We start from the raw sequence: 27,243 nt of genomic DNA, 5'->3' as shown, positions 1-27,243 counted from the left end.
ACTCAGAGACCCACAGGAAGGATCCTCCCCCACCCGGTGGCACACAGGGCTTCACCAAGTTTTCTCATTTACCTTGTTATACACCAGTCTATGCCAGACCACATATGCCAGTGTCTGTTTCTTAAACACACCATCTCTCCTTGGCTGATTTCTGAGAAAGAAAATATACGCAGAGCCGACACAAAGGCTGGGCCTGGGTTTGACTACACCACAGCCTTGGTGTGATTGTGGGCTTCGGGATACTGCTTTCACCTCAGACCACAGCTGAGGCTTTGGGTCAGGACACATGGAGTGTGAGGTTAGACAAGAGCCACCCAGGCAGCACACCAGACCACCATTGCTTCCAGCTCCCTCATGGGTAACAATCCCCTGCTGAGAATACAAACTCCTTCTCAACCCAGATTACAAAGATGAAGCCAAAGGAACTTTCACAGGTAGATCCTGGATGAAAGTATGAGGAACCCAAGGACTGCCCCGTCGGCAAACCCTTCTGCTCTTTGTAAACCCAACTACCCTTAATGGAATTGAGGGAAAGTGTTTGCAGTATTAAAGTCAGTGATGCGCAAGGTTATCCTTGGCATATTGAGTTCAATCCCAGAGACCCTATTCCCCCCCCCCCAAAAAAATCCCAAAGAAATGTTAAAATTAACAAGTAAATTTTTATATGAAATATTGCTATCATTTAAAATATACATAGGGACATTTCTGAACCTTCTAAGTATCTTTTGGGAAGGGGAAAGGTGATTTTCTTTTTAAATGGAAAAAAAAATGTATCTGTGTGCATGTGTTTGTAGGCATATCAGTGTGGAAGTCAGAGGAAACTTCTGAGGGCCAATTCTCTTTTTCTACCACGTAGGCTCTGAGGATTGAACACAGGCCATGGGGATGGACCTTAAGTACCTTTGAGAACTGAACCCTCTCACCAACCCCCAGGGAGAAGTTATATTTAAATTGTACTATGCAGACAGGACATTTACTTATTTTGCCACAACGAATATTGATGCTTTTTTTTTTTTTTTAAAGAAAGAACCTGATAATTTTGTAATAGAGAGCCATACATTTAAGGATCCAGTCTCTGAGGCAAATCCAGAAGCAAGCAGGGGAAGATGGGCTAGGAAACATGTGAGTACCTCTAGAATCTACTCCTCTTGTTCCCTACTCCTGGGTTCCGGAATAGGAGCTCCTCCTCAGCATAACAAAAGGTGAGTCCCAAGCTCCTCCCCACCACTGTTACATGGTGTCCAGCCTTGCAGTGATGAGCAGGCTGCATCAGAAACTAGGAGCGTCCTGACAACAGCAAAAGCCCCCTTTCCACTGGCCACAGAAACATCATGAGCTTGATCCACAGAGAAGGGGCTCAGAAGATTCTGGAATGGGGCTGGTTCATAGTGCTTCCCTGGAACCACCCACCTGACTCATTCTGAATCAGGGTCAAAAGTTATGCTTGCAAAAGGCATATAATTTTTTTTTAATTTAAGATCTTTCTGGAAGTCCTTCCACACAAATAGGCAAAAATCATCACCTAGTAGAAATATAGTAAAAATTCACACCAGAGGATCAGAGGCAAGCAGCCACAGCCAAACAAGTGAAAGTCAGTCCAGTAAAGAGACAACACAGGTCCCAGAGAGCAAAGAGCCAGAGGATGTGTGGAGCCAGAGGATGTGTGGAGCCAGAGGATGTGTGGAGCCAGAGGATGTGTGGAGCCAGAACTCTTCATAGGACCATCAGCTTGGCTCTAAAGCTCCAAGCTGAATTGTTAGGCCCCACTGTGTCCTCAGACCAGTGAGGAGGGGACACTGATTGGGACATCTGAGGAGAGCACAGTTCTGAATGATGTTAATGGCCGGAAGCTAGTGGCACATCGCAGCTTTTGTGGCTGGTCCTGGGTGTCTATACTCACCCCATGGAAGCTTACAGGATGGGTTGTGACCACAGGCATTTTCTGGAAGGATATCTAAGGTTTAGCCATGGTCGCCATTGGGGAGAGAGATGGAGAATTGGGAAGCAAGGCAGGAAGGAAATGTTTTCTGGAAAGATATCTTAAGGGTTTACCAGTGGTCACCTTTGGAGAGAGAAAGAGATCGAGAACAGGGAACAAGAAGGTAGGAAACAGGTCTTATTCCAGAACTTTCTACACCGTTTAGATTTTATTACCCTGGTCTGGTGTTTCTTTTGTGTTTTAGTAGACGTTCTTTCTTTAGCCAAAATATTATTTGGAATAAAATAAATATGAATAACGGGAAAGGGAGGCACAGGCTTGAAATATGCAGACTTCAGTTTAGAAACTAGCAAGACCCCCATCTGCACTTCTCTCTTGTCCCCCACGCTGTTTTGGGATGTTCCCACATTCTTCAATGTGTAACCTGGTGACCATCCAGAGCCAAGATGACCTGGGTCTGGAGGAATACATCCCAGTCAATGGCACTGGGGTCAGGGTGGGGGTCATGGTCAGATTCCTGGTTTTACGTCTCCATTATAAAGCTGGCTCTGTGAGTCTGGAGGTCTCAAACACATGTCCTAGAGTTAATAGGACAAAGTAAAGACAGCATTAAGGGCTCACTGCTAGGCTGGGACAGCCATAGCTCACCAGATTACTCTACTGGGTGGGTCTGTTCTGATGTTAGGTAATGTATACCTTAATTACATATCTGTTTTACAAGATGGGACCCTAAACTGCCAGCCAGGATGGCCTGGAGCTCCAGTCAGCAAGAAAAAAAAATTTTTAATGTAAAAATTAGGGGAGAGAAAGGAATGCTATATGGTATCAAAGTCCTGCTGGTGAATATGACTTAGGGGCTACTTCAAATCAGAGACTTACCATCTAGTCTGACATTAACTGCTCTGTGGAGAACCTTGGACCCAAACAGAATACATACCACAGACCTGTGGTGCAAGTTGATCATATGCATACCCACCCAGGACAGAGCTTTAATGTGAACATTTTCAAAATGGGAAACAGGAGAAGGGAAAGAAACTACAATAATAGAAAAGAAAAGAGAACCTTGACAGCATTTGCTGCCGCCATTGCTATTAACGTGGAAAACTGCCTTTGCTTGTGGGAATTCTGTTCAATATTAAGTGCAGACTCAGGTTCAGTGTACAAGTCTGGAAAATACCTTTGTAACACACACACACACACACACACACACACACACACGCCCAGAGAGAGAAAGCTTAAAAAAATACTCAACGTATCTGAACATATAGAACCTGCTCTCCCTGTCTGCGGAGGTATATCTTAATTTTACCTCCATGCGTTTACTATACTTTTAAAATCCCCTCTGGGGCTGTAATGCATGGCTGGCTTTCTCTTCACTTGCCTCTCCTCAGAAAGACAACCTGTCTGGAGGGCTTGGCAAAATCCCCAGCAAGGGGTTCCCCGAGGAACCCTGCCTTTCAGGGGCTCCTTCCCTCTGAACTGTGGCCCCCACCGCCTACCTTGGACGTTCCTCACAACCACTATGTTACAGACTTCCTTTCTTTCCTTTTGTAGTTCAAACTTCCCCCTTCTCAGCTATTCTTCCATCTTTAATCTAGAAACTTCGATCCTGGAGTTTCCCTTTCAACCCACTTAAAAACATCCCACTGTTAGAAGTCACTTACAAACAATAAATGCTAACACTCTAGTAAACTGTTTCTCCACCCACCCGAATCTTGGCAGGCGGTTTTTAGAAAGCCACACACCCTTCACAGTCTCCAATTCGGCAGCCTTACATGCCGGGATCTCTTTACCACGTGCCATAAATCAAGCTTTTAACTAAATGTGCTTTTCATATATTTCCACAGTACATGTGGGAGATTAACGGAGGAAGTGGGTTTTCTTCCCTTCTCTTTTTAAAGGGCCACCAAGTAATAGCGGCTTCTCTCTATACTGCCTCAAGCCGAACATCCAGAGGGGACCTCACAGATGGCAGAGGAGGCGGAAGAGAAGACACGACTCGGAGGTGTGAGTCAAGTTCCTCTTTATTCTTGAGGATTGGCACATACCCTTGGACCACAGCAGACTTGAGACACCCTCTGACTCCCAGGCAGCAGATGGATGGAGCCTTCCACATCAGAACAGAGGGCCAGCGTGTACACAGTTCTGCCTTAAGTCTAGCCCCAAACACCTGTACCACCAAGCAGAATACCTGCACCACAGCAAGCTTCAGAGGGCCTCTGGGGGTGGATTTTTTTTTCCTTCCATAACAAAATCTAGGTAATCACTCACACTGCCCCCTAAACAGCCTCTACCTCCTCCAGACACTTGAATGTTCCGATCAGCTTACAGCTCACCAACAGGAGTCCAGGGTAGATCTCAGTCAGAGAAGCATGTCTTTCAGAGGCTGAGAGAAAAGACAGGCTACGCTGGGGAACAGGAAAGCAATCTATTCCTATGAAGGTGAGAACTCCACTTGGGTCATCCACAACTATCCTGCTGCCCAAATGCTTCCCAGAACCAGCACACTGCAGCTCTGGGTCGACCACACCACGAAGGAGATTCCAGGTCATGGTGTTGGACTGCTAAGCAGTAGGTAAGTCAGAACTTACACTTCACTGAGTCTCGTATACCATGAATATATCGCCCTGAGAACAGCTCTGGAGTTGAGCGTTCCTCCGCCCCACCCCTGATAACCATGGGTCTCAAAGGCATTATGAAATTGCTCTCTGGTTTTCTCAGCTACCCAGGTCAGTGGCTGAGGCCGGGAACAATCTCACTGCAGTCCCGTGTGAGGCTGGGAGATGAGGAGGCTATGGAGTCATCTGGACACAAACTTCTGGCTCCAGAGAAGCGCTGGCCCTACCTGGGAAAGCTTGTCAACAAACACTGCACTCCACAGAACAAGGCTTTCTCTGTCCCACTCTAAATGCATTGCCCCACCTCCCCTAACAAGGGACTCTGTGGAGATCACAGAAGGCAAATCCCTCCACTCAGATTCAGGAGTACACAAAGACCACTTCTCAGTGACCACCGATGGTCCAGTTGGGTCACAAGGTGCCCTTCTCTAGGTTAGCTACTGCCGTTCAACACTAGGTACCAAGAAGTAGACATAGGGAACAAGTACCTACAAAGTGTCCAGTCCTAGGCTTGGATGAAAGGGATGACTCCTCCTTAGGAGGGGTCCCACACGCTACCAGCCTGCCCCACCAGCAAGTTGCTTCTCTTTTCCCAATCATCAACATACATTAAAATGTCTCCCAAAATTAATACTTACTGGAAAGACTATATAGAATTTATTTGATACAGAAAACAACCCAAAAGACCCACCTTTTTACCTCAGAAAAATTAAGTGAAATACCTGCTTTAAACAAGTTCAGGGCAGGGAAGCAAACATTAAGGAGAAAGGTGTCTCAGTGGGTAAAATGGCCTGCCTTCCTTGGCCTGAGAGCAATCTCCAGAAGCTACATTAAAAAAAAAAAAGCCAGGCTTGGTAGCTGACACTTGGAATCCTAACAGGGAGGAGGAGCAGGTGGAGGCAATTGGGGCCCTGGGGCTCACAGGCCAGACAGACTAGCCTACTTGGCTAGTTCCAGGCCAGAGAATGAGAAACTTAGCACAAAAGAGTAAGGGGTGGACCACACCTGTGGAATGACACCAGAGGTTAGAATTTGGCCTCAGCACACATTCTGTACACACCTACACACCCGCACACACTCGCCTGTGCACACGGAAAGACAACATGAACAAACCAACTTTTAGTGTTCTAAGACAGACGAGGATGGAGTGGTGCTGCGGGGCAAGGGATCCCACATGGACGTTGCATCATATAGAAGCTCAGGCCAACACAAAATAAAGCCTCGCCTCCTAATGCCTGGGAGCCCGTCCTCCAGACATCTGATTACAGGCTCATCTGTCGCCAGGTAGAGGCATGCAAGGCATCCCCGTGGTATTCACTCTGTCATTAACCTATCTGCACGCCTTTGTGGGGCTTTTCCCTCCAGCCACAGCCCAATACCCTCTTTATCCAGAGTCATGATAAGCATCTCTTCCTCCTTCTCAGCGGGCTGTGCTTCGGGGAAATCCTTTGGGAAGAGGCAGTACCACATCCCCCCACACCCCCGACTTCTAGGAAATGCAAGGGTATATATCAGCACCTCTTCAACCCATTTATCTCCCAGAGACTTGTTCATCCAGAGAGCCTGATCCTCACACACTTTCCTTATACAACGTGATCCTGAAGAAACGTTTCACCAACCTTGCCTCAGGTGCTGAAAGGGCAGGCTTTCTCTGACCTGAAACCGGCTTAGTTATTTTCTTTTGGTGTGCTGGGGGTTGGACAAGCTAGGCAAGCACCCCACTACTGAGCCACTCTCCCAGTCCCAGAATCCTGATTTAGGTCCACTCACTAAAACAAGCTGCCCTTAGTAAATGACAATGAATAAAGGAAAAAAGGAAGGTAAATGGGAAACTCAACTTTTCCCTCTGGTTACACACGTAATATGAGAAAAATGGACAGTTTAGGTGGAGACAGTGAAGAGACTCAGTTGGACAAACAGAATGGAAGACACGCCGAACACCTGTGCCAAAGGAAACTCCATGGCATCTGTCTTCTTCACATGAAGCAAAAGAAAGAACGCTGCAGTAGTGAAATGTTTTCCTTTAAAGGAGTCAACAAAATGGGTCACCAGGTAAAATGACCTAGCTGAGCCTGATCTGTTTGATTTCTGGGGACCATGTGGTAGAGGAAGGTGCTGGCTCCCTTGTAAGCTGTCCTCTGGCCACTACAGACATGCTATTCCATGTGCATTCTCACATTCAAACACACACACACACACACACACACACACACACACACACACACACACACACGCACGCACGCACCTGAGCTACATAGATATATAAATGTAGACTTTAAATGTGACAAGGGCTGCTGGAGAGATGGCTCAGTGATTAGGAGCACTTGCTGCTCTTGCGGAGGACCCAAGTTCTAGTCCCAGCACCCACATCAGACTGTTCACAACTACCCGCACTCCAGCTTCGAGGGATCCAGCACCCTCTTCTAGCTTTCGAAGAGCTGCCACACACATGTGTAAACATGCACACGCAAAAATAAAGATCGGTTTCTTAAGTGATGAAAGAAGTATGGCTTATCTACTTCAAGTTATGGATTTCACCTATTTCCTCTAAGAACAGAGGAGACGTGACCTCCCTCCCGTGACCTCCCTCCCATCTTTCCTACACCAGCCCAGATGTTAAGGATGACCCAGGGCTAAGAGATCAGGAGAGGCTGTGAAGGAGTGGCTAAAGGAGTGGCCATAGTGCCTGAAGCCTTGGCACTATCTCACTAGGTAAGAGTGTTACTAAAGGACTCTCCCAGCAACTCATTAGGCAACTAACTAACTTCAACCCCATCTTGCTTCTCTGGTCCCACAAAGGACAGTGGTGTCACTCAAACTAGCACAGCATTCTCAGAGCCAAAAAGAAACCCACTGAGCCTCTTGGATCCTCACATTCAACAGCTGGCCTGTGGGATGGCTACATCTGACATAGGCTCCAAATGCTATTTGAAACCTCTACAAGAAACACCGGTTGGAAAGGCTTCAAGGAAGTTGTTAAGGACCTGCTCAGCCTGTAGTGTGAAGCTAGGTTGAGAAGAGACAACCAAGGCCCGTGTCCAAGCCACTACTGCCTGCTGGTTCCCAGTCCATCCCAGAACATTGTCCACGGAAAGGTCCTTGCTAGCTGGCGCCCCAGGAAGGGCAGGGTTGGAATGAACGCAGGGATTCTTAAGGTATTACACAGAATCACCCAAGGAAGTGTTTAAAATGCAGACTTACAGATCCATTCAGGAACCACTGAATAAGAATTTTTAGGGCAGAGACTAACAAATATGCAATTTTAACAAACACCTCCCAGTTCTGTTCTACTAAGATAACACAGCCCAGGTTGGTCATTTCAATTGCTAATTAAAAATAGTGACAATTTTATCAGAATCAAGTTCCAAATCCTATCATAAAGATTTACACCCACACATCCCAAGCCCTTAAGAGTCCTTGAACAAGCACAGAAGTCAAGCATTTTTTTTTTTTTTTTTTTTTTTTTTTGCTTATCTACCTTTGAAGGACTTTGTTTTATGGCACAGAGGAGGTTCTATCTTGCCTTACCTCCCCCAAAGCCAGCCATCAAAGACCAAGCTCAAGGTTAAAGGTAATTTTCTCCCTCAATTTATCTGGGGGCTGGAGAACTGGCTCAGTGGTTAACGAGCGCTTGCTGCTCTTAGAAAATCAGAATTCAATTCCCACTGTCTATACTGGGAAGCTCACAATTGTCTTAACTCTATCACTAGTGGATCTGCCACTCACTTTTGACCTCCACAGGCACCTGCCCACATGTGCTTACAACAAAAATACACACACACACACACACACACACACACACACATATATACACATATAAAATCATCCTACCACTGAATCCCTAGCCCCACCCGTAACCTGTAACAATAAACTATAAGCATACAATGTTGTTTCAACCAGAATCCAGTTTAGCAGAAATCACAGATCACTTTCAGGCAAGCATTAGTACCTCCATACCGTATGTTTCTTATCTCTCTACTTAAAACAATAAATCAAAGAAAACTAGACTCTCCCATTAATGATAAAAAGAAAAAACTGCACCTGAACATCCTGTCTCATAAGAAGCAATGGAGCCCAGACAAAAATACCTAGTCTCTCAAAGGAGCCCTGTACTTGAGACTTCCCACAGGTCTAGAGCACGACCTCCTCTGGCCTCCAGAAGAACTGCTCACCCCACTGAGCAGCTCCAATATCCCCACTATTGTCCTTTAAGACTTTCCAACCTCCCAACCCCAGAGCAGCATTTCGACTTAATGCTCTTTAGTCCCAGGCCTGACTGAACTTGCTCAGAGCGTCAGGTTAGAATTGCCTACAGTTCTGAAGCTCACAGAAACCAGAGGGAGAATCAAAGCAGAGGGAAAAGATCCAGGAGCTGGCTGGGTGGTGGAGGGGAGTAAATCTCTTCAAACTCTTTATCTACTTTCTGTTACCTGTCTCCGCAGGGGGATGCGCTTGGTCAGCTTGTGCACGGCTGGCTGGCTGCTGAAGTCTGGCTTCTTGGTCGTGTTCTTCATTCGGCAAAAGATGACCGTCACCACCATGCAGGCGATTAGGAAGACCCCTATGCAGTAAATAGCTATCTCCAGGTAATCTGGGGAAGCTGTGATCTCCTTCTCTCTCACAGGCGCTGGGTTGTAGATCACAGGAGGGGACAAATAAGCAGGCCACAGAGTTAGGATACCAGAGGGATGTATCAAAGCATACTTCAAGGAACGATGCCAAAGACATCAAGGGCTCCCCCATCAATATGTCAACGCAGAAAGACACCCAGATGCAGAACAGCCATGTGCTTCCTGCCTCCAAATGCTAACAAAGAGCCAAGGGCTCCTCAGTTTCTCACTACAGCCCAGGGAACAACTACCTTCTCTAGCCTCAGTGGGCCTCTGCCACCAATGAGCAGCTGATGTCAAATCATATGGGAGACTACAAGGCCACATTCTGCTAGGTCCTTGGTCAGAGCAGGACACCTAGTACACACACCAAAGGAGGACTAGCTTTCATTATGGCCACTCAACATAAACCAAACAGAATTGTTAAAAGGGAGCACATCTACTGTTGTTTCTAAGGAGATGGGGACAATGATTGCTAGCTAGGGAGGTCCCTCCAGAGGAAGACTCAACAGGGCCCCAGAGGACCACAGCTTCAAAGGGCTCACACTCATCTAGTAGACTGGCCCAAAATGTTTTGGCGAGTCTTTTCATAAAGTGCAGAATATTATCCAGTTAAACAAATGTATCAACCATGAGATAGTCACACACATATATATGTATATATATACACATATATGTACATGTATATATATAATATTTAATAACCACTAAAATGTTTGTATAACCAGTTATATTAACTTGTTACTGAACCTTTAAAAATATGATGGTACTACATGTGAGCCGAAATGTGATTAATTTAACATGTTCTTCCGTCAGCTATATTGGTCCCTCCTTAGTCCTCAATTGGTCAATGTACAAGCAGTGTATTTCCAAACATGATTACTCTCAAGCCGCATCTCCTTAAGGAGTAGCGCTGTCAGGCAAATTGGTTAAGAAGTGCCAGGTAGGCACTTACAGAGCACAGCATTGCAACAAAAGCAAGCTCAACAGGAGAGGCCTCTGTTTCAGGAATAAATACTCACAGAGCAGATTCCTAACATAACCAAAGGGGAAGATGGATGCAATGGTTATCATTTTCAAGCTTATACATTTTAATCAGAAAAACAAATAGTTGCAAAGGTAGTCAAAAACTCTCAGCAGCACAGCACAAAACAAAACAATCCATTTATTTTTACGAGCTATAAAACAGGCATGCAGTAGGCATGGTACTCTAGAAACAAGGCATTCATAACTGGAGCAGGAGAGCATCATTAGCTGCAACCAAGTCTATGCAGGTTTCCAAAGGAAATGCTAGGCAATGCATGAGAGAGAACAGCATGTACCAAGAAAGCCGGACTAGAACAGAGGCAGTGGTTAAAGACTTAGACAGCAATGGGCTTTGCTGATGTTTATTTCTCTACGAGGCAGAAATAACATCGAGCCCGGGATAGCATACACATGCTTCTGCAGGAAAAGCAAACGAGCGTCCACTCTATTGAGGCATGCAGCAAGCCACCCGATTCCCAAGGTAACACACTGCTTCTGTGCACCTCCCTTTAGAGGTGCTTCCCGGGTACCCCAATACAAGTCTATCTGCCCTCAAACGAGAGGTAAGCAAGTCAGACCAAGAGGCATCAAACCACATAGGGGCTTTTAGCAAAGTGGAATTTACAATGGGGAAAGCAAATTACTTTGAATCTCACAAAGTAATTTTGACTTCCTTCTTAGGGGGTTGGGCAATGGGGCTCATTGAGTCAACCACTTGATGATCCACTAAGATTCTAAGATCCCTTCAGGTTTTAAGGGTGACATTTTATTTAACCGTAGATTCTAGTATGGGATCTCTTTATGCATGAATTTCTAAGGTGGTTTCTTGTTCTGGAGGGGTCATTTGGAACAATTGAGGGGAGGGGGCATCTTTATTCAATCGATAAGTGGGGCTACTTCTATAACAGAAGCTGTGTTAATTTTAGAGCAATCAACCAAGGACAGAGACCAACCCATGGAGAGAAAGAGCAGTATATACCTGGCAGAACTGTCAACCATGCAGAATGAAAGGATATCCCGATAGAATTACCCGCCAAGCACGTATACTCCCCAGCATCCTCAAAAGTTACATTCCGAATATAGAGAACCTCAATCTCTTTGTCCGTGGTGTTAACACCGGCGGCCTAGAAAACAAACGAAGCAAGAGAAAAGGCTAGACATAGGAATGATTGTGGAGGGGGCCTTGGAACCAAGAGGCCTCGTCCCAGCGGGTCCAGGGGGTACTGGCCATCAGGAGATTCCAACTGCAGCCCGTCCACAAAGCCCACAACCGAGAGACACCGGCCAGCTCACCTCTGCAGGCCCATCACCACACCGGCGTCACCACCTAGACATGCATGCGATCGAACACATGGAAAAATGAGCCCACAGGGTCCGTTCTCTTTGAATTCGTTTTCATTTGGATTTCACTTGGGGATGGGTTTCCAAAAAGTTTAATACCCGGAGGGCTAATCTGAGTCCTGGTCCTGTTGGATGCAGACTCCCATTGTTAGATAAGGGGAAGTTCTATGTTCTGTGTGATGGAACAAAACATGGCCGATCAGGTGGACACCTCACACATCCCTCGGGCTCCATGGGAACCAGGGTGGGAGGTTATCTGGGTTACCGAATCCTGGTTAATTTTATTCAAGCTAAAATCATCTTGCTTTACATAACCTTGAAAGAACAAGGCAGAAAGCATAATACTGGATACTTAGTTTGTTTCCTTTTCTAAAATGAATATGTCTGTGTGTGAGGAATGATAACTGAAAACCCCACCATCTGCCTTTGTTGTCCTCCAGTGTCACATTCACTAGAAGATAGTCATCCTCCAGGTCTGGATAGGATCCGGTGTGGAACCAAACCAAAGAACAAAACTTTCATCAGGTGAAACCTAGCCTGCTAGCATTGCTCTCCATAACCAGCATGAAAGGCAACTGAGTCTGGCTTAATAATCAGAGAGCTCAAGACTCCACACCCATGCAAATGCAAGTCCCATGTGTATACTCAGACACAGTGGTCACGGGAAGTGTGCAGTCCAAACAAGACAGTACAGAAAGAAGGGCTTGAAATCAGGGTCAGGGTGGAGGACAATCTTCAAGCACTTTGAACATTGTGGGCATTTTTCCATGGCTGCTGGCGTGACGCCAGCTGCACCACCAGAGAAAGATCATCATAAATATACCAAGGCCACGAGAGTTATTCTAGAAGCTGCCTGCTGCCTCCCAAAGCACCAAGTCTTTTTAACTCCTATATCCAGTTTTCTTTTTAAAAAAAAATAAAATAAAAAAAATAAGAAAACACAAACACAAAAACGTTGTTACCTTGCTGTTTGGGCAGGACAGTGAGCCAGGCAGACTGGTTGGCCTGCCCTATATAATTGGAGACCTTACATATATATTCCCCAGCATCCATCTCCGTCACATTGAACAGAGCCAGCACTTCTGCATTGGAGCTATTTATCCCCGAGTGCTGGAACAGACACAGGAAAACAATATAATGGCCAACCAGGAAGGACTCGGTGCTGCCTATGGTCCCACCACCAACACACCGCAAGAAAACAACCTCCATTAATCACACCTAAAGAGCTGTGGGAGGGAGAACGCGATACGTCAAGTGGTAGAGAACAGTAGTGATCAGAGTGGGGTGGAAGAGGTAACCAGTGGGTAGGACGGGTGAGCAGCTCTCCGGCCTGGCAGTCTTTCTCCAGCACTTTGGATCCTGGGTATTGCTGGCTAGAGAGAAGACTATAGGTTGAGTGTTCTTTGTTATCCGTCTGGTGCGCCTAGACTTGAATAGGAAGACTGGCTGTTTGGTATACTCCCTGGGGGCTTGGTAGATGGGCAGGCAGTGGCTTAAAACTGACAATACAGACTTAGCTCAGCACGCTGAAGAGGAAGCTAGACCCCAAAATTAAAGAGGCTGAAGCCACAAAAAAAAAAAAAAAAAAAAAGTATTTCTTTTAATACAAAGGGAAGAAAATTCTCCCTGCTCATTGTTTTATAGATGTGAAAACACACACACATTTACTCTCTAGACCACACCAAAAAAAAAAAAAAAAAAAAAAAAAAAAAAAAAAAAAAAAAAAAAAAAAAACATAAACAGTGAGAGAATCTTTTTTTGAAAAAGAAAGTTGAAATTTTTTTGTAACTACTACAATTTGATTCAAATGTTATATATCAATATGGCATTAAATATCATAAAACATCAGAAAAAAAAACATTAGTACGTAAGCTGTCTAGGGCTTTCCAGTTATTTCCATTCACTCGATCCCATCTACTCTCTACGTCGCCTTGTGAGCAGTACCCCACCCCAACTTTAGCATCTCCTCAGGGCTAATAAACAGCAGAATTCTCTGGTTCCAAGTGTAGCAGCCCCTCCCCTATTCCACAGTCCCCTCCAGAAATTTTATTAATGGGCCTAATGGCTACTCCCTCTTTAACATACTCTACTGGCTAGTCCATAAAGAAAACCATCTCTGAAATCCAACAAGAAATCAAAGACGCTGGCCAAATCTCCCAGGGAGCCCTCACCAAGGGCCCCTTGGGCTTCAGAAAGTTCTCACCTTTAGGACCTTGAGGTAGGGCAGCCCATCAGGCCCGTATTTACTGCCGTTCTTTTCCACGTGCTTGATCCACTGGATATGGGGCTGGGCATCACTGTAAACCTTGCAGACAAACTCCACGTCCCCTCCGACCACTGTGGAGGCATTTGCAGGCAGTCCAGCTTGGAGGATGGGCCGGTGTGGTGATCGCTCTGATGGAGAGTCGATGGGAGGGGGAGAAAGAGCAATAAATAAGTTGTGTTGTCCAGAAGGCTGTCAGGGGAACTCAAGCCAAAAAAAGGCCTCTGTCTGCTGGCTGACTCCGTTGGAATAACACAGGGGCCCCATGCGAACACAAACTACTTCAAAGAGGGGCACTGAAGCACAACCCTTGTAAAGGCTGACTCATTAGAGAATCAGAAAAAGAATACCTTACACTGTGAGTTATGGACTACCCAATGAGCAAGGGGAAATCCTTTATTGGGCAACCCGAGAGACATATGGAGTGGGTAGAAGGCCACTTATTCACGTATTTGGCTTGAGGTGATGCCCAGACTCACTTTAAACAGGAGGTAGAGGGCATAGGCAAGGAACATGGCTAACTCCTAAGGATGTGTTGAATATTGAGAGAGGTTTCCCTGTGCCTGATCTCTCCCAGTTTCTAAGATGCTCTGGGAAGTCTTGTGTCCCCTGCTTTAAAAAAAGCAAATCAGAACCCAAAACTCAAAGTGAGATGAAACCAAACCTTCTGGATCTCTCTTGTTATCACACAAGATCTACATTTAGTGGTTCTTTCTTTACTCATTCATCCATCTGACAAGTACCAAGTCTCACTGTACACCAGGCACCAGGCGTATAAAGTAGATATTCCTTAGTCTATTCTGATATGATACTAAAGAAACACAGGAACAGATGTCTATTTCTGGGCTAAGTTTCTTAGTGTTAGAGGAGGCTGTACAGGAGGGATGCTTGGCCATTCCTTTCTAGCCTCACTGAGAAGATTCTCAACAAAGTACATTTCTCCTTGTCTTATACCAGAAGGTTCTGCTCCAGATGAGAGGTGTTCTCTGCAGAAACCCACAGAGATACCAGGTCAAGGTCTGCTTGCACCTACACATGAGGTCCCTAAAGAACTAGTGAAAACCCAATTAAAAGTGGACTAAGGAGTTTCTCCAAAGTCATACAAATGGCTAACAAGCAGCTGAAAAGATGCTTAGCATCAGTAGTCATTAGGAAAATGCAAATCAAAACAATCATTAAAGAGATAATAAGATAGGTACAGCTGAGGGCCTGGAGAGTGAACCCCTGGACCACACACTGGAAATACAATTGTTAGGGTGAGTTCAGGAAGCTGGAGATAAAAAAACAAAGCAGTTCATCTGACCCAGTAACTCTCACTCCAGTGAAGATCTGAGAGATACAGCAGTCACAGGGCTCTTCACAGCAACCAAGATTTTAATTTAATCAAGACCCTCAATGCCCATCAACAGAAGAATGGGTAAAATAAAAACTCCAGTCTTGATATACAATGGAAAAACTAAACAGCTTTAAGAAAAAGAAAAGCATGCAATTTGATGCCAACTGAGAGTGAGAGTGGACCTGGAGGACATTATGCTAGGAAAAATATGTCAGTCATGGGGACAAATACTATGTGATCCTACTTACAAGAAGGGATCTAAAACTCTCAAATTCATATATGAAAAGAATAGAATTGTGGTGGTCAGGAACGGAGAAGAGAAGAAGTGGAGTGGCTAATCAATATAAACTTTCAGTCACATAAGGTGAGTGCATTCTAGAGATCTGGTCTACCTATGATGGACAATAAGGTTCTATATACTTGAAAGCTATACTAGGAATATGCCATATGTCACTGCTCTTACAACAGTAAAATGAATGCTGAACAAATGAATGTATAGATGATTGAGGGTAAGAAAGAATTAACAAATGGAGTGGGCTGCTGTTTAATCTCAAATATAAAAATATTGTGATTACAAAGTTACTGGGACCTTCTTCACAGTCTCTCTATCAAATGCCAAATGCACCCTGGTTACCAAACCCATTCTCAAATATATGCTTATATACTCAAACCCTTCTCTTTTCTTCTTTCTCCAACAAAGTGTTCCACTGTCTTAGCTTAACAAATACAATTCAGGCAGAGCAGAGCATGAAGTCACACATCTTTCATCTCAGTACTTGGAGGCAGAGTCAAGTAGATCTCTGAGTTCAAGGCCAGCCTAGTCTACACAGTGAATTCTATGCAAGTCTAACACAGTAAGACTTTGCCTCATAAAAACAACAAAAAATAGCTAAGAAAGAGAAATAAAAAGAACCCTACACACCAGCACCACTGCCACCATACCAGTCCGCCATATCAAAAATGACCCTATGTTTGAGATTCCTGGACACTGGGCTGGAAGGAGCAAGTTATAATGAACGATCTCTAAGCCTTTCTGTATTGGGGACTTCCCGATTAAAATATCATCCCATGGAATTTGCTGAACCAGAGCCAGGCCGTATACAAATTGACTCTACTCCACAAGTTCATTGCTGGCCCTTAAGAAACTTTTTAAAAAGAGAGAAAAGGTTGGAGCACATTTCTTTCTGGAATCTTCCATCACTTCATAGACACCTACATTGTCATTCAATAAAGATAAAAATTTCAGAGCCCCCCCAAAGAGTCATCCATCTCTTCCTTTATCACCCATGTAGAACAGAGAACTTAAACTGTTCATTTTTGTGACTGGGGGAAAAAAATCTCAAAGCGTCATTTCTTCACACATCACAGGAAACCCTATGGGATGATGTGCTGCTTCTGGAATGGGCCAGAGGGACTTGGGTACACAGAGAATGACCAAGGTTTGTATTAATCCCAGCTGGGCCCTTTAAAATGGGAAAGATAGAATTAAGTGCCTGTATTCCTGTCTCTGTGAGGTCCAGGTTCAATGAGAGGCCCTGTCTAAAAAAAGAAATAACAAAGTTAAGGGTTACTAAAAACATCTGCCTCCAGCCTGCACACACGCACGCACACACAAAGATGTTCATGCACATGGGTGTACATATGGGTGTTTGTGTATGTGTGCATGTCTGTTCCTGTGTGTTCATGTGAAATGAAGGTGACCTAAAGGCCAGAGGAGGATACTGGATCCCCTGAAAACAGAGTTACCTGCAGTTCTGAGTACCTATCATGAGTTCTAGGAACTAAACTTGGACCCTCTGCAAGAGCAGTATACTCTTTTAGCCACCGAGCTCTCTCCAGCCCCAGGGAAGAAATTTTAGTTATCAGTCCGTGCCTTGGGTTTTCCGAATTTGCATTCACAAGCATGCTTTTATGCATCTATGCATGTGTGTGCATAGATGGCGTAACTTTCTTTAGAAACAGAAGTACTAGAAAAAAATCTCTAAGGTTCTAAGCCAGATTTATGGAATTTCATTACAAGCCTTTTTTATTAGCCATACTTGTTTCTAATAAACCATCTCACATGCAAACACTAATACCAAATAACACAGCCCGTGAACAAGGAGTGCTTTCAGAACGCAGCATCTCCCGCACCAGCCTTGGGTAGGGAATCAGTCGCTGGGGTAACACTGGCAGGGCCTGGACCAGATCTCACAGTCTTGTTTTCCTTGTGGTCACAGGGCTGCTGGGCTCCGGTTATTAAGTTATTCCAAGCTATCCTGACTATTTCCACCCAAAGGGAAAAAGGAGACCTTTGCAATGGTTCAGTGTTATTGCATTTGCAAATTACAGCATACTGAACGTTACAGCTCACAGTCTTGAATTCATCCTTTCAAATTTTCTCACCTTATACAAAATAACCTCCAAACTACCCACTCTCCCCTCTCGGCTCTTTCTCACTTTGGGCAGAAAAACTGCAAGTACAGTTGCTGTGTAATAGAAACCTTACACCGTCTTCCAAAACTTCTTACAGCTGCGCTCAGTATAAAATGAAACCTCAGAGAATGTTATTTAAAATGTTTTTAAAAAGTCAGTAGGCCTCAGGTTTCATTTCTCCACATCAGGCTTTGATTTCCTTTGCAACCTTAGTCTCTGCCCTTAAACAAGTCGAAGAATGAGGCCTGAAACGTCTTGGAAAAGGCCCCAGGATGCCAGCATCTGCCATCTTGTCCTCCTTGGCCATCAATCTGGTGTCAACAGACCCTGAACAACAGCAATGGGCCTGGCGGGCCTAAGGGTGCAGAGCCATGACCAAAGCACTCAGAACCCGGAGACAAAGGGAACATAAGTTCAAGGTCAACATGGGCCACATAGTGAGACCTTGTCACGGAGGGAGGAGCGGGAGTTGGGGGGAGGGGACACAAAAAGCAGCCACCAGGAAGTTGGTGGAAGTGTGTGAAAAGCTTCTGGAAAGCTGCTGGTGAGGACACCTGGTTCAGGTGGCCTTGTGCACTTTCCCCATGGGCCCAAAAGAAGATGGTGAGGCCCCGGGTGATAGTCCTTCAAAAAGCTCCCCTGAACCTCATTTAGCCCCAGGCAAATCAAAGCCCACCGGTTTGCAGCTCCTCACACTAGAGTAAAGGGATTAGGCCTGTGAATTATTTCTGGATGAGAGACTGAAACCCACTGCTGGCTCAGCTCTTCTACGTGATAACAAAAAAATCACATCTCCTCCCGCAGGATTTACGGAGAGGTGATCCCTAAGATGTTATAGAAAACACATTTTTCTTTTTCCAGGGGAGTGAGTGAAATAAACACGAGGAAGGGGGCTAGGCCCACAGACCGCCTACCTCTACTTCTAGACTGAAGTTTGAAAATAGTTACAATTTGGACTTCCAGCCTGCAGAGCCATGGACCCAAAAGGTGGGGAAGGAAGGGAGGAGGGGCTTTTCAAATAGCCTTTTGAGGCCCCTGTGTGAATTTCAAATTAAGACACAGTGGAAACGCAATCCAAAGGGTGGGGCCGAGGCTGATGGGACAGTTGGCCGCAGCTCTGGAATGAGGTTCCTTTGAATAAATGCTTAGTAAATACAGCCTGGAGTGCTTAAAAAAAATAAAAATACATGCCCTCCCTCCTGTCTCTCTCCTCTGGCCCCGAGCTTTCAAGTGTCTACTTCACCACAGCACAAAGCCCAGCTGCTGCGAGACTACCAGACACATTAACTCCCAAACCTTGCTCTGTAGCTGGGAGCCAAGACCCAGCCAACGAGGGGTGAGGGACAACTGCCCTTTTCATCCCAAGGTTATTATGGAGCTGGGGGGGCGGGGGAGGGGAAATACCTGAGTGACCCAGAATAAGTCTTTGCTAATTGACCACTGGAACTTTCTAACATGTCAGGAGACCTCCGACCTACTGCCAGTAAACAGGGATCTCAGGGATCGGAGGCCTGAGTTCTTAAGTCACACCTAGAAATCAGTCAAGCCAAGGGCCCCCAGTTTCCAGCATGCCTCAGTCTCCTGAGTTTTTCTTCTCCGGAGGTAAGCAGCACGTTTTACTCCCTGCCCCACTCCCACCGTTGAAAGCTACTTTCTCGGGCAGCGAGGCTGAAGTCCCACCCTGGAAGCAGCCAGTGTCCTCTTGGACAACCCATCGTTGAAGGATAACCTCACCTGCTCTATCTTTAAACTAAAATCAAATTTTAATTGCCCCTCTTCCAAAATGGCAGTCTCTTAGCAACTGCAAAGGGCTCAATAGAGAAAGAATATTCTGCAATTTTCAAGACAAGTAAAAACAAGAGAGAAGTCTTTTTTGTTTCTCCCTAAAGTCAGACCGACTTCTCTCTCAACAAGAACAAACTAAACCAGTTGGTGAGGTACGGCTATTAGGAGAGGCAGCCATCAAAGCCACTGATGTTCAGGGCCCAATAACCTGCTAAAGGCTTCATGCTCATTACAATTAGCAGAATGACTTCACTGCCCCGTCAGGTCTCTGCGGACATATTCACACCAGCCAGGCTCACGCCAGTTGGCTTCTGAGTTTTGTTTTGTTTTCCCACCTCTAGATATCAGCACAAAAGATGGTTAGAACTAAAACTGATCGGTAGATGAGGCAGTGCTGGATCAAGGGAGCACTCTACACTTTCAGAATGAGTGCTGGTGCCCAGAACAGTTAGTGCATAGTCGGTCTGTCGGTCTGTCGGTCTTCTCCTCCCTCTGTCTCCCTCTGCTCTCTCTCTGTCTGAACACACCCTAACACACACACCTGTAGCTCTGAAACTAGGCTAGGCTGGCCTTGAACTCAAGAGATCTGTCTGTCTCTGTCCCCTAAGTTATTTACTTTTGGAATGCAGGGTCTTGCTCTGTGGCCCGAGCTGGGCTTGAACTCATGATCCTCCTACCTTGGCTTCTCCGGTGTTGGGTAGAGACCGGGTCAGTACTGAGTGCTTCTCCCTCAGCTACTCCCTCTTTTAATTTTATTTTATTCATTACTGTATGGAGGATGTATGTGAGGAGGGCACACGTGCCACGGCACTGTGTAGAGTTGGTTCTTGCCTTCCACATTACATGGATTCTAAGGATCAAACTCAGGTCATCAGGATTGTACGGCAAGTATTGTAACCACTGAAGCGTCTCACCAGTCCCTCCCCTTTAGTTCTGAGATCTTACAGATCGGGAAGCTCATCAACTGACTTGGTTAGCTGGTCAACAAAACCAAGAGGTTCTCCAGTCTCTGCCTCCCCAGCTTTTCTTGCTGGGGATCTGAACCCCTGCTCTCATGCTTACACAATAAGCTCTATACCCACTGAGCTGTCTCCCCAACTTCTTCTGCTCAACCCCTTCCAAACCTCTTCCTACTTCTGTATCACTTTCTTTTAAAAAGTCTTATCTTGTTATTTACAGTAATGTGTGTGTGTTTTAGGGAAGTGCAGTCTATGCAACCAGGAGTTCAAAGACACTAGATCTTAGTATACTCAGCAGGTAGCCACCCCTCCTGTTGGAACAGCTGCCTATGAAAAGTCTTGCAGAATCAGGCTGGGGCTCTGGCTGCCTTCAACATCTGCCCTGGACCCTCCCCAACACCTTTGCAGAGTCTAAGCAACAAGGTTGTTTAGGAAGAGATGAGTTATCTCCCCTCCAGGGCCAAAGTCCTAAAATGACTTATGAAGGGAGCACTATACAAAATGCTAGAAGCAAAACAGCACTAATTCCTTTGTGCTTGCTCAGTGGTGTGGACAGGCAGAGTGAAGGGCTGGCTGGGCGCAGGCCTGGGAAGACCCAAACATGTAGGAGCAAGATACTCTAATGAATGTCACAGAGAACGGCTGGGCTGGAATCGAGCCCTTCTACATGCTGGCTTGTCATTTTAGATCTTAGGCAAATTACAGGACCTGAGCTTAGTGTCACTTATACTCCAAATGTTTAAGCCACTGGAGCTCTGTGGCTTCAGGGGTAGACGACACTGTCAACTCTTAGGCCATGTTTTGGTTTGAAAGGGCCTCTGCTTTTCTTTACAGGGGACTTGGCTCTAGGGAGGAAAACAGGATTCAGGAGACAGACGAGGATGATGTTTTGAGTGTGTTAAATATCACTAAACCAGATATTCAAAAAGTTTGAAATGGCCAGTTTCATGCTATACATGTAGCACAGGCTTGCTTCAAACTGGCCTTAGATTTCTGATCCTTCTGCATCCTCCTGGGATTTACTGATGTATACTAGCACACCCACTGAGAGTGAAACCTGGGGCTTCATGCATGCGAGGCAAACACTCTATAACTGAGCTGTATCTCCAGCCCAATCACAGCTTGCTTTTTTTTGTTGTTGTTGTTTTAAAAGGAGACACGGAGACACAGGAACTGTGACTCCTTTGAATCAATGCAGATTGCTCCTAGGGTCCTGACAAACCCACCCTCTTAGTGAAGTCTACTATCCTGTTCCATTTACGAAATGACAGTTGTTCTTTTGATACCAAGTCTACACAAGGTCCTTGCTACACTGGCCTTCAGTGTGGAGGCTGATGTCAGTTCAGACGTCAGATGTCCACAGACTCCATCCCGAGGAGCAGAGGTAAACACAGCTGAGATCCACCCCACTGGGCAGGACACCGTAAAGCCCTGCACACCACTAGAAGAAGCAGCACAATTCAGGAATGTGTGATTTTAGCTGGTGTGTGCAGTGCCGGGCTGCCCTCGTGGGAAAAACATGCTGGACAAGATTTGGCTCTTTTTAAACTTGGAAGAAACAAAATGGGGATCACTGGAAAACCCCCGAGAGCCAGAATTCTATGTCGTGGGTATCAAATGCTGTGCAAATATCTATCCAAAAGGATCAAGGTAGCCTATATTTAGAAAAGTATTCACATAGGTGCTCAATAAATAGACGTGCACCAAGCTTGTCATTCTGGTGTTATGATGGGAAAAGGGGGTACACACAGCCTAAATATGATGGCATGCTATGTTCTATGAGCAGCACTGGGCCACAAGAGTGAACTGGAGTAGACTGGTATAGGTAGACACAGGGCAACTTGGCTCCATTATCAACTCTCACCATTTAAAAAGCCTTTCTTTCCAGACTTCGTACTAATCCCTTGGATGCCTTGGTTTGCTCCTGGGGTGGGTCAAGCAGGAAAAAAAAAAATCTCTCAGCACATCTGAGCAAACAAGAAATGTCTCCCTCGGGTACAGCCAACAGGAGAAGCTAAAGGATCAACTCTCTGTTTTCCTAAAACCAAAGTGGAGATGCTCAAGATTACTTGTAGCTCACAATGAACTCAAGTAGCTGAAGGCTCGGGATCATCACTGTGCTGACAAGACAGAGGGCTCACCCTCACAGTACAACACTGAGGGGGTTCTAACCTCTACCTCCAAATCAGGACCAGGACCTCCTCACCGCCTCCACTTTCTTCACAGAAGAACAGAACACCATCCCCATGCCAACATCAATGTCCTTGTCACCTCCTCCTACCGTCTCCTGCTCTGGACATGCTATGTAAAACCTACAGCAGTAAAAAACACACCCTTCCATATCAAATCTCCCGTTAGCAGCACATCCTGACCACATTCTCCCTTCTCCTTGTCTGTGGGCATAAAAAAGCAGACTGGAAGACGATGGAGGGAAAGGGAATCCGTGAGCACAAACTTTTATGCAGCGCTTGCAAAAGGAAGACTATGGTCCACGGTCATACTCACTCTTAATAAGAGCTGGTACAAGACTCAACAGCATGGCCCTTTGGTTCATAGAGGCAGATGCTGACTAAGCTGTGTAAAGACATGTATTTAAAAACTCCACAGTTTTTCTGTTTCGGAATTTGCAGTATGTTAAGACACCCCAAACTCGAATATAAATTCCTCATGAGCTAGTTTCGCTGTTACAGGGTAGATGTGTTTTATCTAAAATGCTTGTGGCCAGAAGGGCTTCAAGTTAGGGCATTTCTTGGATGTCAGGCCGTGCCTGCATCTGCTTTAATGGCTGAACATCTGTAATTCTAAAAGTCCACAAATCCTAAATTCTCCAAAATCTGTAACTTATAACATGACAATCCTTGACTGACAATACGATAAACTGGAGAGGTAAGAAGTTTTGGAGACTGGATTTGCAGATTAGCGATGTTCAACCCAAGGGGCCCATTACTGCACACCATTGCTGCAATCCATCGGCACATCCTCGGGCCAAGCTCAATCCCAGGCTGCGTGCAGCTAAGTAGCTTTCTACCTCCCTGCTCCCACCTGCACTCTCTATGCCATGGAAGAGACCATCTTCACACAGAACTGTAGGTCATTCACCTGACCACAACCCTTCTACATCCTCTAAGCTCCTACCACAGATTAGACAGCCAACCGAATATTAGCTCTCTTCAGGACTCCTGCCAGAACTGAGGGGAATCAATAACCTTCCTTCCTCAACTGTAGGTCAAAGAGCTTCTGACGGTCCTCAGAACAGAGCAAACATAGACTATTAACCAAGCACTGAGAGATTCCTACCAGATTGGTGCCTACAAGCTCCCATCTGCAAGGGCTAACTTCTTCCAGGAAACCACGCATGTGCCAGGCAGCACCTTTGAAGCAGCTGACGGCCAACCAGTCTTTGCCCCTGGAAGCCCTGTGGTAAGGCAGGAATGTGGAGCCAGCCGCTCTGGAGTAATGAAATCTCATTAACCGGCTTTGACCCCAGGGAGTTTTGAAATCCCCATCAGCAAAGTACTAAGCCTCAGCACCCCTGTAAAGAGGAATAGGCTGAGTGAATGCCTCGGCCTGGGGACAGGTGAAAAAGCACAGGATTGCCTAATAAGCATGACGATGAGCCGGTGCCATGAGTTCGAGCCCTGTTCTCATAGCAACTCTTTCTTGGCTGGGTGCTGCAAACAAAACAGGTTGTCACCCATCACAGTTTGAATCAGAAATGGCCCCCATAGGCTCGAGTTTTAAAAGCTTGAATCTCAGCTGATGGCACTACTTTGAGGGCTGGAGAGGGCTTTTAGGGGTTGAGGCCTGGTTGTCAAAAGGAGGCCCTAAGAGTGGGCCTCTGGAAAGTAGACCTGACCACAGATCAACAGGGATGTGTTTCCTGCCTGCTGCTACTGTGGGGCTAGGATTCTGTGTCCATTCACAGAGGCTGTCACTGGGACCTATATCACCTGCATACAGCCTTAACCCTGAACACAGTAGAGGGGCTTCCTACCTCCTCCAGCTAGGTTTCATAAGTCCAGAGCTGAAAGAGAGAGACAGCTCCAGCATGATGTCAAACTACCACAAGCAATGGGACAATGTCCACTGGCAGCAAGATCAGATATAGAGAGATCTAGGTGAGGCCTGGAGGCGAGGAAACCTCTGGAGGACCTCTGAGGGTCCCAGTGCGGAAGCCTGGCTAGTGCTGCAAGAGCAGAAGGCTTACATCCAAGGATGGAAGGAAAACCAGCATTCAGTGTTAAAACCTCTAAATCTCAGTTAGGAGTCATTTAAATTCTCTACCCAAGGTCCCTCCTTGTCCATCAAGCTCTAAGAAGCCAATCAGATGGAAACCAAGACATATATAAGATCTTTCCAAGCAGAAATAAAGGAGTTCCTACTAGAGGCAATTTCTATAATGACCTTAATGGCTAAATGGTCCACCATCAAACATCCTATCGCCATGCCTTTATTTTTATCCATATAGCCCAGGCTGGCCCCAAATTCACTTTGTAGCCAAAGATAACCATGGCCTTCTAATCTCCACAATTACTAAGATTACAGACGTGCCATGCTACACCTAGTGATATGTAGTGGGGGGGGGGGGGGTCAGACATAGGACTCCATCATGTATGCTAGGCAAGTTCTCTACCAACTGAGCCACACCCTGGTCCCTACTATCACATCACATCAAGGACTTGAACACTATCCCAAGTTAGATACTCAGGCTCCTCTGAACCCTTCCACTGCTACTCAATCACATGAAGCCTTTGCCATCCTAGCCTCCAAGTAGCAAACTGATGCTTTGTGCAATTTCTTCCCCTCACTGGAGATTTCTAGAGGCTCCAGGCCAGGAGTCAGCCACACAGCAGGGCTTAACAGTCTGTGCCTAGAAGAAGCAAGACTTCATTCTTCTTGGACACACACCTGAGGTACTCGGCACATGCTGCCGGGCTGTGTCCCATCACGTCTAGAGCTGAACTGTGGAGGATTTGTGTCAAGGGCTAGCCAACAGTGTCATTCTGGCCTGCCAGCGACAAGCCAGAACAGGACTGGCGGTAAAGGCTGAGCCACCTCCACCCAGTCACAAGTGAAAGATGGCAAATGGCAGCCCTAATCCTCCAACACCTGAGGTAGGAGATGAGAGTCCAAAAAATCTGTTTGAAGCAACAAGGGATCAGAAGTGTTATTAATACCTCCGCTGCCCTCTGGAATACACCCCCACAGACCAAACATCAAGAGGAAAGAATGACCAGTAAGCATTGAATAGTTTCTTAGAATATAAAGGTATAATGGTTAGCAAGAAAAAAAAAGGCTCATCACTCAAAGCCGAAGGGGCTCCATGGGTGAGGAAGGATACTGACCCCTAACTTCTTATGTATTATGCATGTATGTCTGTATGTATATATGCATAGGTATGCATCCTTGCATATTAGTGGATCCAAGTGTATATGTGGCTATGGGGGTCTGAGGTCCATATCGGGAATTTCCCTGATTATTTTCTACTATATTCTTTGTGACAGGGTCTTTCTAACTCGGAGTTCACTGACACAGATAGTCTTGCTAGCTAGCCTACTCAGGGGATCCTGTCCCACCCTCCAGGGCTGGACATGCCATGTTCACCCAGCATTTACCTGGGTTCTGGGGACCCAACCTCCTGTCCTCTAATCTTCAAGTCTGTTTGCTTGGCCAGTGCTTTACCTACTGAGCAATCAAACTAATCTTCTGAATTAGAGCCAAGGGGACCAGGTCTGAGATGCCTACTGTAGTATCTTCTCCAAGTCCTTGTACAAATCACTGACCCCTGCTGGGCCCAGATCTCCTCATCTTTGATGGGGAAGAGATGGAAGGAGGAGCAAGGAGGCTCTATGATCTTCTGCAAGCCAAGCAACCAAACCAGTCTAAGATGACAGCATTACCCAAAGATGCAAAGTCAGCAGGAAAGGGAGCTTCACCCACTGGTCCCCAGATGGCACTCAGTTTGCCTAGTTAAGACTTGTGGGGTACAGGAGATGGTACATACACACACTTACTACTGATTAAGACTAACAAAAGTTATTAAAGAATAATCTGCGTGGGGACATTTGTTACAGCAGTTTTAAGGCACTAATACGGTCATCAAACAAGTGAGACAATCATCTTCTTTCCAGTGTTGCTGGTTATAATGCAGGTACAGAAGAGCTCGACAGCTCTCCTGGGGCCCAGATGTTTCTGCCATTAGGCTGGCTACTCTTATCACTACACCAAGCGGTATTTGTTCCTAACGTGCCAGGGCCTCAGTTCTTGGGTCAGACAGACCCAAGAGATGTTAAAAAGAATTAATGATTTGTAGGCACCAGTTGGTGGTGGTGACATCCGTCAGATCGAGGACTCCAGGATCCTCACTGAGCAGTCATGGTGAGGACTCACCACCTCCTAACCATTCACCTGGCAGGCTGATTTATGATTGCCCGCAATCACTGAGACACCGAGCTTTGTGCTAATTTTCCTTGATTATCAATAGCTGAAAAGCAATGGTGTCAATTTTAATGAGGATCAAGTGAGGCTCCTAAAAGGACCTTGCAAAAAAAGAGTGATTCCCCTCACATACAACAGTAACCCACTGTTTTAATCCAGAACACAAGAGTATCACTTAAATGACACAGCTCCCCGGCTTTTACACACGCATGCAGTAGTGAATCGTTCAGTCTGGATGATTCCTACCAGCACCTGAACCACAGAGGGAGCTAGCACAGAGACAGTGAAGCAAGAGCCAGCCCTTTCGTTTGTCAGCAACAGTTTCTAGTTTTCTGTGAAGTAGAGAGGCAACAGAGACCCTGTTATCACACAGCAAAGTACAGCATTTGGGCTCCAGGGCCACCAGGAGTTTGTTGCCTAAGCCTGAATCTTTTCTGTTTCCACTTGCCAAGATGCTAAGAATGACTGCCAACCCCGTAATACTCTCGTCTCATTTTATTAGAAGTTCTCCAA

General features: G+C 45.8%; 1 protein-coding gene across 5 annotated transcripts in view; it reads right to left on the bottom strand.

The window, feature by feature from the left end:
* The window catches only part of FGFR2 (fibroblast growth factor receptor 2), a gene marked incomplete at both ends in the record, with an annotated part of 97,658 nt that overhangs the window by 23,376 nt on the left and 47,039 nt on the right, over positions 1 to 27,243 (bottom strand). For 3 of the 5 annotated variants that reach the window (XM_080911304.1, XM_080911306.1, XM_080911305.1), the window contains 3 exons: positions 8,988 to 9,184; positions 11,173 to 11,317; positions 13,738 to 13,928. In XM_080911304.1, coding sequence (XP_080767430.1) covers positions 8,988 to 9,184; positions 11,173 to 11,317; positions 13,738 to 13,928 — 533 coding nt within the window. Of the gene's footprint in view, positions 1 to 8,987; positions 9,185 to 11,172; positions 11,318 to 12,496; positions 12,645 to 13,737; positions 13,929 to 27,243 lie in introns of all 5 variants that reach the window. The other 2 variants (XM_080911303.1, XM_080911307.1) reach the window with 2 other exon arrangements.

This window comes from Micromys minutus (assembly GCF_963924665.1).
Source record: "Micromys minutus genome assembly, chromosome: 2".
NCBI classification, from domain to species: Eukaryota; Metazoa; Chordata; class Mammalia; order Rodentia; family Muridae; genus Micromys; species Micromys minutus.
The sequence above is the reverse complement of the archived record's forward strand: the minus strand, read 5'-3'. Positions and strand labels throughout refer to the sequence as shown.